This window comes from Geotrypetes seraphini, chromosome 2 (genome assembly GCF_902459505.1).
Source record: "Geotrypetes seraphini chromosome 2, aGeoSer1.1, whole genome shotgun sequence".
Classification (NCBI taxonomy): domain Eukaryota; kingdom Metazoa; phylum Chordata; class Amphibia; order Gymnophiona; family Dermophiidae; genus Geotrypetes; species Geotrypetes seraphini.
The window spans coordinates 381,250,754-381,267,445 of record NC_047085.1 but is presented as its reverse complement, the minus strand read 5'-3'; the positions used below and the strand labels follow the sequence as shown (position 1 = coordinate 381,267,445).

The 16,692-nt window shown below is 43.1% G+C and overlaps 1 protein-coding gene across 1 annotated transcript in view; it reads left to right on the top strand.

The window, feature by feature from the left end:
* KCNH8 (potassium voltage-gated channel subfamily H member 8) overlaps positions 1 to 16,692 on the top strand; it is a 346,041-nt gene that overhangs the window by 322,745 nt on the left and 6,604 nt on the right. Inside the window, exons 14-15 of the mRNA XM_033930671.1 lie at positions 10,629 to 10,735; positions 14,033 to 14,112. Coding sequence (XP_033786562.1) covers positions 10,629 to 10,735; positions 14,033 to 14,112 — 187 coding nt within the window. The remainder of the gene's footprint in view (positions 1 to 10,628; positions 10,736 to 14,032; positions 14,113 to 16,692) is intronic.

Genomic DNA, 16,692 nt, shown 5'->3' with positions numbered 1-16,692 from the left:
GTATGAGGAGATTCACATTTCCTGCACAGCTAAGTCCGTGTGAAGTTCCCTTGTGTTGTATTTGACATCTAGCAAAGTCTCTGTTTGGAAGGAAAGATCTAAGCTTAAAAATGAAGTGGCCAGAAGTTATGGTAAAAGCAGATAGCTTAGCTGGTTTTAAGAAAGATTTGGACAAATTCCTGGAGGAAAAGTCCATAGTCTGTTATTAAGACATGGGGAAGTGTCTGCTTGCCCTGGATCGGTAGCATGGAATGTTGCTACTCTTTGGGTTTTGACCAGGTACTAGTGACCTGGATTGGCTACCATGAGAATGGGCTACTGGGCATGATGGACCATTGGTCTGACCCAGTTAGGCTATTCTTATGTTATGTTCTCATCTGTAGGGGCCTTTGGTTTCACTTCTTATTTTAATGTATTTTTTTTCTGGGAACTTATCAGTGTTTTTTATAATGGGAACAAAAATGGAAGAGAATTAATGTGTGTGGGATGAGGGGGTAACTAATTTCTTCAGCTAAATAATTCAATCCACCTCAATCAGACATAGGAGAACTCATGCACCATTCACACACCCTCCAACAAAAAACTGTTCGACAACCTCCTAACACTTGACCCCCAACTCTACAACCTATTGACCTCGACCACAGACTACAAAACCTTCAAAAAAGAAATAAAAACCCTTCTATTCAAAAAACACATAAAACCGAACTAACACAATCAGAACTGTCCCAAGCATCACCTGCAACTACTCCATATGTACTTCTGATGTCATGACAATTCAGACATAATTTATGTTATGTTATGTTTGGAATAATGGTTACATATATGAGGTTCAATAAAAGAATATTTTCACTCCCTGTTTCTATTCTGACCATTTATACCGTTTCATGATTATTACAAAAAATATTTTTTACATGGAGGGTGGGGGGGGGTGTCAAAAAATGATGGGCCCCGGGTGCCACATACCCTAGGTACGCCACTGGTTAGACAATTAAGGGTTTGGAGAAGCTCAAACTTATAGTTGTGTAACTCCTTTGCACTGTGCAGTGCAGGGAACAATGATAAAATAACAGAAACATCGCTTTGTCTTAATGGACATGTCTATCCAATAACCAATTCCATTAAAATTCTGGGAATCACGCTTGATCGTCAATTGACTTGGATCAATCATACAAATTTAGTGGTACAAAAATGTTTCTATATATTATGGAACTACGGACCATTAAAAAAATATTTTGATCCAGTGTCTTTTAGATTATTGGTGCAATCATTGATCTTACCCATTCTGGATTACTGTAACATCATTTATTTGGGATCTTCCCAAAAAATTTTAAGAAGACTGAGAATAATTCAGAATACCGCGGTTTGACTGATATTTGGTCTGAAGAAGAATGACTGACTATATTAGCCCATATTATCGTTTATTGCACTGGTTAGAATTGGAAGCAAGAGTTCTATTTAAAATTTCTTGTATTTGCTTTAAGTTGATATCAGGAGAGTCTCCAATTTACCTGTCAACATTTTGAGTTATATAGAACATCAAGGAATACAAGAAGTTCTTACTTATTTGCCTATCCTAAGCCTAATGGTGTCAGATATAAGATCTTTTTTTATAAGACCTTAGCATTTCAGGCAGGTAAATTACAATCCTGGCTTGGTGAATGTATTCATCAAGCCATATCTTACTGTTCTTTTTGAAAATTAGTTGAGTCTTCTTTGTTTGACAAATTTATTACTTAGTTGGGTATTTTTAAGATTGCAATTCATTTTTAACTTTTTATAATGATTTTATTTTTATGGTATGAATGTATTTTGCTGATTGTTCAGTTTCTTATGGTGTAAACCGCCTAGAACTCTTGATAATGGCGGTACAAAAGAATAAATTTATTATTATTATTATTATTAATAAGAACTGATAAGAAAGAATTTCCCTTGTGTGTATCTGCTCTCTGCTGAGAGCTAAGGAATCGGACACTGTTCATTTTTGGGACACTACTGAACTTTGTCTCTGATTTTGCAACAAGCACCATGAAGGACTGATAACAGTTTGCATTGGCTGTTACCAAAGGGAAGTGACCTTGTGCTGACTGAATGAGGATTCTCCATCTGCTAGACTAGACTAAGGCTCACTGTATGTTTGTAGCCTAAAGAAAATAAATCCATCATCAGGGGAGTTGACATCTGCTGGACTCAAAGGTCCATCAAGCACAGTAGCCTATACTTTATTGTAAACCGCCTAGAAGTCGCAAGATTGTTGGCGGTATATAAAAATAAAGTTATTATTATTATTATTATTATTATACTCACAGTGGCCAATTTAGGTCACTAGTATCTAGCCAAAACCCAAAGAGTAGCAACATTCCAGCATCTCAAAGAATAGCAAGATTCTGGAACCCCAATGAGAGAGCAACATTCCAGAGCTGAGATTGTGATATCATAATACCTCATTCCATAGTGTCTCAGAGCCATCTTCATCAGTGATGTTACAATGGCTTGATTGTCCCACACTTGGCATACATATGTACTAGTTGTGTGCTGACATATCTACAGAGATACTCTGTGAATAATTATTAGTTTGTTGTTATTTACGGCTGGCTATATATATATATTAGTCTTCTATTTTAATACTAAAATGAGTTTCTGATATTCAAATGTGTTTCAGATATTCTGGTCTCATCATTCGATGACGATATGTGTCTACTAGAATGAAAATATTTATGACTGCTGGGATGTTTCTGTGAAATAATCTAGCTCAAATGTCAAACTCAAATCACATAAGGGGCTGAAATCTAAAACGCAAGCTAAGTCATGGGCCAGACTTTTTATTAAGATACTTTCCCCCTCCTTTGCTAGTGTGCAGTGTGGGCCCCAGCGCCGTTGGCAGCTCCTATGCTCACAGGGCTTCTGCGAGCGTCGGATCAATTGCCTGCGCCAAAACCCACGCTGCATGGCAGCAAAGGAGGGGGTTAGTCTTAGTAGAAGTATAGGAATGCAACTTCTCCAACCCCACGCCGGCTACAAAATAAATAAAAAAGACTTTTCCTCTCTTATAGGTCCTAGTTCACGCTTGTTGTCTAACACCAGCTCTGGTGATACTGAAGTCAGTGTCTTTAAAAATGATAAGCAAAACATTTTCTTGTACTTGCCATGTGCATTTGGGTATACATGTGAGTAAAGCACTGAAATTGACCATAACGCATAGTTTAGTAGTAAAATTCAAATTGGACATATTGTAATCACAAAATAGAATATAGAAAATACAATTATTTTTTCTATCTTTTGTTGTCTGGTCATTTTGCTTTTGGTCCCAGTTTCTCTTTCTGATTTTGTCTATCTTCTAAGTCTCTTTCCAGAGTCTGCTGTCCATTTTTTCTCCTCTTCTCTCTTACTCCAGTCCCTGTCTCCAACAAATTGATTTTTCCCTTTCAACTTTTCTCCTTTTTTTCTTTTCTGCCTCTGTCCACTCAAATCTTGCCCTCTTTCTCATCCTTCTCCTTTTTAAATTTTCAGCTACCTATCAATCTCTCTCTCCCTTCCACCCCCAGGCCTAACATTTTTCCATCCCCTTCCATCTCCAGATTCAACTTCTCTCCCTTTCTCTTAACAACTGTCCCCATCCCACCTCTCCCCCTGTCTGCCTGCCTCCATCCCCCCAGGTCCACAATTTCTCCCTTTCTCTTCCCAACGGTTCTCCCTTCAAGTATCTTTTTCCCTCTTTCTCTTCACAGCCCGTTGTGCCTTTCACTCCGGGGAATCTGCCGGCCTCGGTGATTCGGGAGTGCTGTATGTGGCTCCTCCTCTTGCTTTTTGCCTGCTGCGGTCTGTCTGCAATGACACGCAACTTCCTGTTTCCGCCCGGGTGGATCGCGGCGGATGGAGGGCAGGAGGGGGAGCCACGAAAAGCACTGCCAAGTCGCTGCCGAGGCTGGTGGACTTTCTGGCATGGCAGTGGCAATGTTGGACCGGCACAGAAGGGACGACACGCTGGGCTCAAAAGGGGAAGATCGGGAATGTTGCCATGGGCCAAATAAAAGGGCCAGGTGGGCCAGATTCGGCACATGTGATCTAGCTGGTCCACTAAGATTATGTGTGGAACATGCTACTTTTAAAAAATTGCTTAAAACTAAGCTATTTGTGGATGCCTACTTATGATATAATATGTGAACTGTCTTTTTTGAAATCATGCTATTTTTTTTGTATTGCAGTTGATGAAAAGATGCTGAGAGTACTCTGAGTATTACTGTTATGTTAAAGATAAATTCATGATGACCTTATTGGGTCCTTGTGTAACAGTTTGTTTATATTCTATGTTTTTATGAGTGTTATTCTGGAAACAGCAGTATAAAAAAATGTTAAATAAATAAAATTCTAATAAGATTGCGTAAATCTGAACCTGGTAGATAGCAGTGGGTGTACTTAGCCCTAGGCACGAGTTACAGATGCTTATCTGACTGCCTGACAGTTTTATTACACCCTAATTATTGCTGGGCACTCATTTGTTAGTTTCCATTCTCTTGGTGTTTATCTTTCTGTCATGGCTGAGTTTGCTTTTTCTCAGGATGCCTCTTAGCCAGATCTTGAGAAAGCAGCATTTCATAAGCTAGCTACAGGGGTTTTGAGTCAGACTGATTCTGATGTTTATTTTGATTCACTTGTTAAGCTCTTGCCTCACAACCCATGTGTTTCTAATTACAAGTATCTACAGGTACTCCAAGTGATGTCCCATGCTGGAGCTTAACCCTATTATACCAATAGGATTCGTTGTTCACTTCCTGCGGTTTTGAGGTATAGCGTGCACTGCTGGAACCTAACCTCTACTTTCCCACAGACTCAATGTTTCGTTATTTGCGATTTTGTGGTTCGTGAACATTTTCAGAAACCATACTACCGTAAATAATGAGAATGGGCTGAATCAATGCAAAAGGTTGACTTAGCCAACAATTGACCACACTCGTCATCAGGAATAATATTTCAAAATAATATAGCTGAGATTATGTTTAAGAAAGAAATACTGCAGGAATAGCTACTTTGCTAATAAGAGATCCACGAAAAACACAATAGCAATTTTAGGGATCCTTTTATTGAGCTGCAGTAAGCAGTAACACGTGTGCCCCTTTTATACACTGCTTAGTAAAAGGGCCCCTTAGTAACCACCTAATTAAGTGGTTTGGTAAAACATGATACTGAAGTCTGTGTCTTTAAAAATGATAAGGAATACATTTTCTTGTACTTGCCATGTGCATTTGGGTATATATGTGACTAAAGTACTGAAATTGACCATAGTGCATAGTTTGGTAGTAAAATTCAATGGACAATTAGATTCTTGGTAAAATACAAGGGCAGATATAACACATACCAATACAGGGAATACACTTTATTTGTGACTGAGCTGGCAAGTATCTTTCAATTTGATCATAAATAAAAACACAGAGATTCTTGTGCAACAGTTAAACATGTGCATATACTTCTAAGGCTAGCTTTTTATTTTAGCTGTTTTGACATAAAATGTTATATTAATAAAAGAGAGTATATTGGGTTTTAAAAGTTACAGTATTCTTTTATCTAAACCCAAGACCCTGAATTCTGCGTAAGTCACCAAAACCTAGGGCTCCTTTTACAAAGGTGCGCTAGCGTTTTTAGCGCACGCACCGGATTAGCGCATGATATAGCGCGCGCTAACCAACAAACTACCGCCTGCTCAAGAGGAGGCGGTAGCGGCTAGTGCACGCGGCATTTTAGCGTGTGCTATTCTGCGCATTAAGGCCCTAAAAAGGAGCCCCTAGTCACATGAATTTACACACACTAGGCAGATGCATACACAAATCGATTAGTTAATAAGGCATAAACAATCAATAATTGCACTTAATTGGCACTAATTTAGACTTATATGCACATCTGCCCTAGGCACTATTCTATAACATCTGTGCCTAACTTTTCTAGCCTGCTACTTGAAAGGGTCATGGCCATGGAAAGTGTATGGGCAGATCAGGGGGCATTTCACTTCACACTTCACTGACCTAGAAGTTAGGCACAATGTTGTTGAATACTATGATTTGTGCTCTCAACTCCTGTATATTAGGTGCCAGTATTTACACCAGCTAGCGGCACCTAAAGTTAGGCATGGGAATTGGCTCTAAGCGCTATTCTATAAAGGACACTTATCCCAGAACACCCTTTACAGATTAGTGCTTTGCACTGATTTTTTTATGGTACCAATTTTTCAGTGCCATTTATAGAACTTCCTCCAGTGCATTGTTGGACAGACAGCTCAGGTCCCTCTGGTCCTTCCGGGTCGTCCAGTCACTTCTGATCATCTTGTCACCTCAGGTCAGTTGTCTGGTCACCTCTGTGTGCTCTGAAGTCACGTGGTTCACCACCAGTCACTCTGGCCCTTGGCTGTGTTCTGGCCATATCAGGATACTTTGGCTTACCAAAGATTAAGAAATGCCACCATTCCTCCCCTCAAGGGTCACCTGAGAACTCCTGACAAGTTCCAACTTCCTAGTATGTTTCAGTCTGGAGTCTTGTCATCAGCCCCCCCCCCCCCATATTGGTCAAGGTGAGGGCATAATCTCATGGACTGAGGTCCTTTAAATATTTCTTGCAAGGGACTTCCAACCCTCTTGAGGCGGTTCTTAATTCTTTTCCTGAATGTCGTTTATTCTTCTTAGAATTGATGTCTCAGAAAACAATCCTTTCTTTTATATGCAAATTCTCTCTAGAGAATTCTGGTTCCTGGTCCTAGACCCAATAATGGTTTTCCACAAGGGAGACCTGCTTTTCTTCTGGTATCCCAGGTGACAGGATGTACACTCTATCACAGGTGTATTGCAGAAGAAACAGAATAACAAAACTTCTCTGTGAATAAGACACTAGTAACAAAAAAAATTGAGTGGACAGTGAACCAACAGAAACTGGAAACAATCACCAACCAGGCTTTATTGGAAAATTCAGGGATGAAAGCTTAAATGAGTCATGTTTCAGTCAACAGGCCTGCATCAGAAGTCAAATGTTCTGATGTGTTAGTACACAAATGGTGAATGTATTGAAGCTCACATGATGCACATGGCAACTCAAGTGTGGAGAAATCGCAAATGTAAAAGCCTGCACAAAGGCCCCAAACTGCAGCTACTGACAGCCACATTTTGAAAGTGAGATTATGAGGGCGCATGTTTCATGGGCACTTAATTGTCCTACCTGTGCAGAAACACAGTTGTACTACATGTTCTCTGAGATAATAGCCATAATTTCCCATTTTCTGTTATATTTAATGACATTTATGTTCTGCATTAGTAGACATGAAGGGGGTAATTTTATAAGTGACATTTATAAAATCTATAAAATTAACCCAGCAGATACATTCATAAAAATAAGTACTCAGAAAACATAGAGGGGCATTTTCAATAGGTCATCTAAGTCTGAAGTTGGATGTTTAGGGCAAGATGTCCACAAACCCAGCAGAAAAAATGTCCATTTTCAAAACTGCTAGACGTCTATCTTTTATTCTTGAAAATTACCTATGTATACGTTTTGGTCCTTAGACGTATATCCTTTTTGGCCATTTTCAAAAATAAAAACATCCACATGAAAAATGCACAAAAGCAAATTTTGTAGATGTACCCAACTACCTTTTCTGATTGTGGCAGAGGAATCCCCATCAGCTGAGCCAGTTTCGTGGATTCCTGCCGGCTCAGCTGATGGGGATTCCCCCTGCCAGGATCAGCTGAGCCACAGAGCCCTAAACTCCTCCCTCCATCCTCCAATATCCCCCTGACATCCCCGCATCCCCCCACATCCCCGGACCCTCCCAGACATCCTTCCCCCCCCCCCCCCACACACACATATCCCCCAACATTTCTGGGCAAGCACCCCCCCTTCACATCCCCAGACCCAGTACTACCCAAGGACAAATCAGCAGGAGGGACGCCCACTCTCTCCTGCCTACAGGGCCATGTGCTGAGGTGACAGGCCTTCCCCCTCCCAATGCATCTTGGTCCTGATTGGCTCAAAATGGCAATACCTGGGGCAGTGGAAGATTAAGTGGCTTCCAAGGGTCACAGAGAGCAGTGCGCGATTTGAACTCACAATGTGAGGGTGCTGAGGCTGTAACTCTAAACACTATGCCACACTCTCCTCCTATAAATGTAAAATAGTGCCTTTGTAGAGAACTACTTGCTTTATTAAACTTTGTATCTGAAGCATGGTCATGTTGGCCTTTTAATGTGATGCGTTTGATGTATTTTCACTCACTTATTTTGGGGGTTTTTATTCCCACTCCTTATTCTTTTTAATAACCCTGCAGAAATGAAGCCTCTTATTATTTTTCTTCATACTATACATCAAAATAAAGATATCCTACTACTATTCATAGAAAATGAAAGTAGCTACAGTTGGGTTTAAATAGGGATAGTCAGCATAATTTTTAATATCAGAGGGGATTGCAGGGCTTCAGAAGCAGCTGAATGTGAGAAATGCAATTTGCAGATAACTTTATTAAATTGAAAATAATGCAGAAAATATCAAATCATGAGCAAGAGATAGAGAGAAAGCCATGCCATTATAATACTGTATATTATTTAGTCATTCATCTTGATGAGATATCTAACCATTATGAAACAGAGTTATATAAAGACAGTGCTACATTCATCACATAATTGCTCTGATTTTACTGTAAATATAGACAAAGATCAAAATGCTGTACCCTTTTTCTCTTGTTCCCACTGCCTTTCTCTCTCAAAATCATTTTGGAGCTGGAATGCGATTCATGATTCAATAAGTAGCTGCACTTTCAGGTTTTGAAAGTGGATCACAGAAGTTGGATCAACACTTCAACTATACCAAGAAAAATAAATGAAATTATTCAGAACCCAAGGGTTCTGAAGGAACTAAGACAAGAAATAGCGGGCACAATCCAGCATGTTTGCAACCTATCCTTGAAAACTGGTGAGGTACCAGAGGACTGGAAATTGGCGAATGTCACACCTATCTTCAAGAAGGGATCGAGGGGTGACCCCGGGAACTACAGGCCGGTGAGCCTGACTTCAATTATAGGGAAGATGGTGGAAGCTATGATCAAGGACGGCATTTGCGAGCACATCGAGAGGAATGGCCTACTGAGAACAAGCCAGCACGGATTCTGTAAGGGAAGGTCGTGCCTAACGAACCTTCTGTACTTCTTTGAGGGAATAAGCAGTCGGGTGGACAATGGGGAACCCATAGACATCATTTACCTCGATTTTCAAAAGGCTTTCGACAAGGTGCCACATGAAAGGCTGCTTAGGAAGCTGTGGAACCACGGGGTGGGAGGGGATGTGCACAGATGGATCAAGCACTGGTTGTCGGGTAGACTGCAGAGGGTCGGAGTGAAGGGCCAATATTCTGACTGGCGGGGAGTCACGAGCGGTGTGCCACAGGGATCGGTGCTGGGGCCGTTACTCTTCAACATATTTATCAATGACCTGGAAAAGGAGGCAAAGTGTGAGGTTATAAAATTTTCAGACGATACCAAACTGTGCGGTAGAGTTAGGTCCAGGGAGGAGTGTGAGGACCTGCAAAGGGACCTGGACAAGCTGGAAGACTGGGCAAACAAATGGCAAATGCGCTTTAACGTGGAAAAATGCAAGGTCATGCATATAGGGAAAAAGAACCCGTTGTTCAACTACAAATTGGGGGGGGGGGCATTGTTGGGAGACAGCAGACTTGAGAGAGACTTGGGTGTGCTGGTGGATGCATCACTGAAGCCATCTGCACAGTGCGCAGCAGCCTCGAAAAAAGCCAACAGGATGCTGGGCATCATAAAGAGGGGCATAACAACCAGGACACGGGAAGTCATCATGCCATTGTATCGAGCGATGGTGCGTCCACATCTGGAATACTGTGTTCAGTATTGGTCGCCACACCTCAAGAAGGACATGGCGGTACTTGAGAGAGTCCAAAGGAGAGCAACGAAACTGGTAAAAGGGCTGGAACACTGCCCATACGCCGAGAGGTTGGATAGGCTGGGGCTCTTCTCTCTGGAAAAAAGGAGGCTCAGGGGAGATATGATAGAGACCTTCAAGATCATGAGGGGCATAGAGAGGGTGGATAGGGACAGATTCTTCAGACTGAAGGGGACAACAAGTACGATGGGGCATTCGGAGAAACTGAAGGGAGATAGGTTCAAAACAAATGCAAGGAAATTTTTTTTCACCCAAAGGGTCGTGGACACTTGGAATGCGCTACCGGAGGAAGTGATCAGGCAGAGTACGGTACAGGGATTCAAACAGGGATTGGATGGATTCCTGAGGGATAAAGGGATCGTGGAATACTGAGAGAGGTGCTGGGATGTAACACAGGTATAGAAAGCTAACCAGGTAATAAGTATAGAAACCCAACAGGTCGTGCATGTGCAAGACCGGAGGGTTAGGACTACGATGGGAAGATAGGACTTCAATGAGAAACCAAGGTGGCAAGGGAGCCCCTTCTGGTGATTCAGACAGGTCATGACCTGTTTGGGCCGCCGCGGGAGCGGACTGCCGGGCAGGATGGACCTATGGTCTGACCCGGCGGAGGCACTGCTTATGTTCTTATGTTCTTATGACTGATTTGCTCATTTACGGTGACATTTTTTGTTTTGTTTTTGTTTCTTACAGAGTTGTTGATGGAATTGAAGATGGAAAAAATAATGAGGAAAGCCTGACTTTTGATTTCAGCTCTGAACAAATCAAGCAGGGATCCTGTCCATCGCTGAACATAGGAGGTTAGCATATGCTAGAACTTTATTTAAGTTATTACACTACTATTCCTTGCTTGTTTCTTTAGGCTGTTGTACTGTGTTTTGGGTAACTATGTCAAAAAAGGCAGGTAATAAATCTTAGCAAATAAATCAATAAATGGGTATATTGAGCTTCCATTTTTTTTTTATTTTTAGTTATGGAAATGTTAACAGGAAGATGCATTTTAGATATGTATCGTTATTAAGGAGTGCCTAAGGGCACTAACCCCCGTGCTAGCCAAAAAACTACCGCCTGCTCAAGAGGAGGCAGTAGCGGCTAGCGCGGCTGGCAAATTAGCGCACGCTATTACGTGCGTTAAACCGCTATGCGGCTTCGTAAAAGGAGCCCTAAGTAGGTGCTACTTCATCACTTAACTTAGCTGCCCTTGAATAAAATCACCCTCATAAAACTACCCTGTTATATTCGGAATTTAGACTTGAACACGTGGAGGGGCATAATAAAAAAAAACATTGAAGTCACCTTTTGGCCTAAGGTCTTAAACGTTGAAAGTAGAAGCAGGGAAAATGTCCATTATAAAAAAAAAAGTCCAAAAGGAGGTTTTTTTTTATAATGGCCTGCCTCTACGTTCAGCTGTTTAAACGCCCAGACCACCACTACATCTAAACTTACACCATAAAATCAACCTACAAAAAGCCTAAGTCCCAAATGCCCAAAACAAGGGCTTTTAGGCGAAGGAGGAGCCAATCCTTCACCTAAAAGCTGGATTCTGTAACCGGTGTCTGTCAAAAACAACACCGGTTACAGAATCCCCCCCCCTACAACGATCCGGGCAGAAGGGAGCCCAAGCCCTCCTGCCCTGATGAACCGCGACCCTCCCCCCCCCCCCCGACATCATCGGGCAAGAGGGAGCCCAAGCCCTCTTGCCCTGTCGAACCTTGACCCCCCTGCCGACATCGGGGCAAGAGGGAGCCTAAGCCCTCTTGCCCCGTGATCCCCAAACCCCCCCCCCGCTGGGTCCGATGGGGCCAGGAGGGAGCCCAAGCCTGGCGACACCCCCTAACCCCCACCCCCCACTAAAATACAGGCAGGAGGGATCCCAGGCCCCCCTGCCCTCAACGCAACCCCCCACGACCACGCCCCTGAATCCTGATTGCCCCCCAGCTGACCCATGACCCCCCCGCTGACCCCATGACCCCCCCACCCCCCTCCCTGTACCTTAAAAATAGATGGTTGGACAGATGTGTGCCAAGCTCGTTCATCCAACAGGCCAGACATCTCCGGCTTGAGGCACCTGGGCCAACCGGAATTGGCCCAGTTGTCTTAGGCCCCTCCTGTGGGCGGGGCCTTAGTCAGGGGTTCGGGGCATTGCCCAGCAGGAGGACTTGGGTCCCCTCCTGCCCGATTGTAATAGCTGGGGGAGGGCTGATCGCTGCAGGAGAGATGGCTCATCTCTCCTGCCAGCGATGGTGATCGTCCACCCCCCTCCGAACTGCGGCACTTCGGGGCTAGGATCGCCGGCAGGGGAGATGCCCTGCCGTGATGCTCATCCCGAAGTGCCGCGGTTCATAGAGGGGTGGGCGATCACCATCGCTGGCAGGAGAGATGAGCCATCTCTCCTGCAGCGATAGGCAGGTTGCTGGGGCTGCTGAGCTGCAGTGATCAGCTCAGCGGCCCCTTTTTCAGCACTTATACTTGTTTTGACTTGGTCTAAGTCAAAACGTATAAGTGCCGACTAGGCAACATGCCTATAGTTTTGGTTACACCTGCTGCATGCCTAGGTCTAGGTCGGCCCTCCTCCTGCCCACCGCCCGCCCTTTCCCCTCCTCTAAAAACGCCTCTTTTCTCTCTTTGAGTTTAGAGGCAGGGGAAAGGCCTAAGCCGGTTTTAGATACATCTAAAACCAGCTTTGAATATGGGTACTTGGACGATCAGGCTTTTTGATCGTCCAAGTACCCATTTAGACCACTTTTTAAATGTTTTCTTTTTTTATTATTATGAGCCCCAGAACCTCGTTAAAAATCTACATAAGGTTATACAGATAAAGGCGCCTGAGAAAATTAGAGTCATGGGATAGGAAGCAGTGTTCTATTATGGATCAGGAAGTGGTTATTGGATAGAAAACAGAGGGTAGGGTTAAATGGCCATTTTTCTCAATGGAGGAGGATGAATAATGGAGTGCCACTGGGATCTGCAGTGGGACTGACACTATTTGACAGATTTATAAATGATCTGGAAATTGGAGCGACAAGTGAGGTGATTAAGGAGTTCTTTTACGAAGGCGCGTTAGGGCCTTAACGCGCAGAATAGCGTGCGCTAAAATGCCGCATGCGCTAGCCACTACCGCCTCCTCTTGAGCAGGCAGTAGTTTTTCAACTGCGCACGCTACTCCAGTACATGCGTTAAAAACGCTAGCGCACCTTCGTAAAAGGAGCCCTAAATTTGCAGATGACACTAAACTTTCACAGTTGTTAAAACACATGTGAACTTCTAAAAATTGACCTTAGGAAATTGGAAGAAAGGAGCATCTAAATGGTGTATCGTGTTCAATTCTGGTCGCTATATCTCAAATAGATATCGCAGAATTAGAAAAGATTCAAAGAAGAGCCACTAAAATGATAAAAGGGATGGAGCTCCTCTGGTATGAGAAAAGGCTAAAGAAGGTAGATCTTTTTCAGATTTGAAAAGAGATGACTGAGGGGATGTAATTGAAGTCTACAAAATCCTGAGTGGTATAGAACAGGTAAAAATGAATCAATATTTCAATCTTTCAAAAATTATGAAGACTAGGGGCACAAAGAAATTACATGGAAATACTTTTAAAACAAATGAGGAAATTTTTCTGGAACTTTTTGCTAGAAGATGTAACAGTGCTAAGCATAGCTGTGTTTAAAATAGGTTTTTGACAAGTTCCTACAGGAAAAGTCCATAATCTGCTGAGGCAAACATGGAAGAAGTCACAGCTTGTCCTGGGGTTGGTAGCATGGAATATTACTACTATTTGGGGTTTCTGCTGGATACTTTAACCTGAATTGGCCAATATGAAAACAGGATACTGGGCTAGATGGACCATTGTTCTGACCCAGTATGGCTACTCTTACCCCCTTTTTTACTAAGGTGCACTAACTAATTAGCACGCGCTAATTGAATTCGCATGCGCTAAACACTAACACGTCCATAGACTAATATGCACGCATTAGCATGTAGCGCGCGCTAATCGGTTAGCGTACCTTAGTAAAAGAGGGCCTTAATGTTCTTAGTTTTGGGATATGAGGTATGTATATGCTTATTTTTATACTAATCAATTCAAACATTGATTACAGAATCTTCTGAATTCAACCCTGCACTCTTAGTTATTACAGCGGAAGAAACCAAACAACAGATTTACAGACTGAACCATGAGGTATGGGGATGTACATTCTTTTCATTAATTATATCGAAATTGCTGAGTAGTAACAGCTTTGCATAACTGTTTTATTAACGGGTGGTAGCAGCCCTTCTCCCTTCCTTTTACCTCCCCTCTGTCCAGCAGCACCCCTTCCCTGCTCCCCCTGTCCATCAGTAGTCCTTCTCCCTTCCTTTTACCTCCCCCCTGTCCAGCAGCACCCCTTCCCTGCTCCCCCTGTCCATCAGTAATCCTTCTCCCTTACTTTTACCTCCACCTGTCCAGTAGTACCCCTTCTCCTTTACCTGCTCCCCCCTGTGCAGCCTCGGGGCTTTTGCTAGGTCGGCCCTCCTCGCATTATCAAAGTGGGACGGCCTAGCAAATGGACCACGGCTGCTTGATGAAACTATGGGTCCGCTAGTCCCTGTCTGTGCACCTGGCAGCAGTGCCTCTAGAGGCCTGGACATTTGCTGTTCGTCGACATGCAGCTGGCTGGGTTGGGGGAGGGGGGAAGCCCGCGCATGAGAATGGAGGCCGATAGTGAAACCGCCACAGGGTCCTACTGCGCATGCAGGAGCACGGCACCTTGGAGGCATGGCACCATGGCGATTGAAGTGCGCATACGCGCTAAGGGTATTATTATAGCGGATGTGTCTTCTCAGAAAAATTGCTTAAAGCATAGTACATCATCTTATAATTATATTTTTGACAATTTGTCTCAAAAGGTTTCCAGAATTGTAAGAGCTGGAAACACTACATTTAGAATGGGTATTACAGGTGTCCTAATTTGAATAACTGGCAATTAGAGCAGCAGACTGAAAACTAGGAAAGCCAGCATTCATTCCAACTTTGCCCACTGATGCTGCGTCTGACTTTGGGCAAGTCATTTTGGCCTCTGTATCCTCAGATGCAGCTTTGAATGTAAGCTCACTTGGGTTTAGAAATAGCTTATGTATCTGACTGTAACTCAAGTGCAGTTTTGTACTTACTACATATTTACCACAATAACTAACATGCAGTACATGCAAAATGTGCAATAAATGCAGGGGATGTGACCCACATCTACTACATTGGGCACACAGCTCGAGCACTGCATTACATGTTTGTGCTAACAGAATGAATCCTGGCTGGCATGTAACATAGCCGCCAGTGCTAACTGTCAGAATCAAGGGTGACTGGAGCAGCATCCTCCCTGATATCACCTAAACCCACCTCTAACACCAATCTACTCTTGTCCTCTTGACTTCACCCAGACCTACTCCCAACACCAACCTGACCCTCCATCATCACTAGCAACCTCTGCAAATAACAAAACAACCTCCTGTACATCACACATCCGTTCCCCTCCATACACACATTCACAACCACTCCAACCTCTCCATGACAAGGTCTGCCTCTGATCAAATAAGGAGCCAGCAGAACCAGGCCAGCCCTTCTCTATACCCTGCACCTTACACTTTACAACCCCACCCCCTGCCAGAGACCTACCCTCTCCATATCCCTCAGTCCTGCCCGGGACTTACCCAGGATTGATACCAATGCAGACATTGGTATCAATAAGCAGCAAGGAACTCCTTTGCTACCACTCAGGTTAGCACCATCATCCAAAATGGCACCAATGGTCTCTAGTCACACTAGTGGTCACATTAATACCAATATGGTTCATCCTTCCATATATGGACATAACAATAGCCATAGTGGTTAGACCAAAGGTCCATCTAGCCCAGTATCCTGTTTCTACAGTAGCCATTCTTGGTCACAAGACCTGGCAAAAACCCAAATAGTAGCAACATTCTATGCTACCAATCCCAGGACAAGCAGGGGCTTACCCTATGTGCAGGCAAATCTCTCTCATGCATATTCATTGTGGATATCCTGAAAACCTGGCCTGCCAGTAGATCTTGAGGACCGGACTTGGGCATCTCTGCTATAAGGCATTGAGTTGTGAGAAGGAAAAAAGTGCTCAGTTTGCAGTATGCTGTAAGATAACAATAAATCAGCCTTTACCCACTCAGAATTCCTATTTTGGATTAAAAAAAAAAAAAAAACCAAACAAACCTGCCCCACACATAAAGAATTAACATAGAAAAGACTGCTTATTTTTTTTAACTTATTACACAGGCAGTCTTTCCTGCTAACACAAGCAGAGAATTATCACAGCATGGCACCTCCTAGTCAGCAGTCCTCACAGAGCTGGTAGGCACTGGTCGTTTTTTAACATCATTGTCATTTGTATTGCATTTATTAATTTATTTTATAAAATGTTTTATGCATCACAGTAGGTATGAAATATTATGTTTACTCAAGCTATTTAAAAAAGAAATTCTTTCTATTTGTGACAAAAAAATTAACAAAATTAGGAAGGCATCCTTTAATTTTAAGGCATCCAGTGTGTGGTGAAAGTCATAATGTAAAGAAAAAGAAAGAAAGAAGTGAATAGCCCACTGCCTGATTTCTTACTGCTTAGTTCAGTGTTCTTCATTGTGAGGCTCAGGAGCCAGTTATAGTTCCCATCAATCTTTCTGTGGTTCTCTGCAGGGCCGCCATCAGGGCAGTACTACCAGTCCTGCATTCAGGGGCCTGGAGCTGACAGGAGGC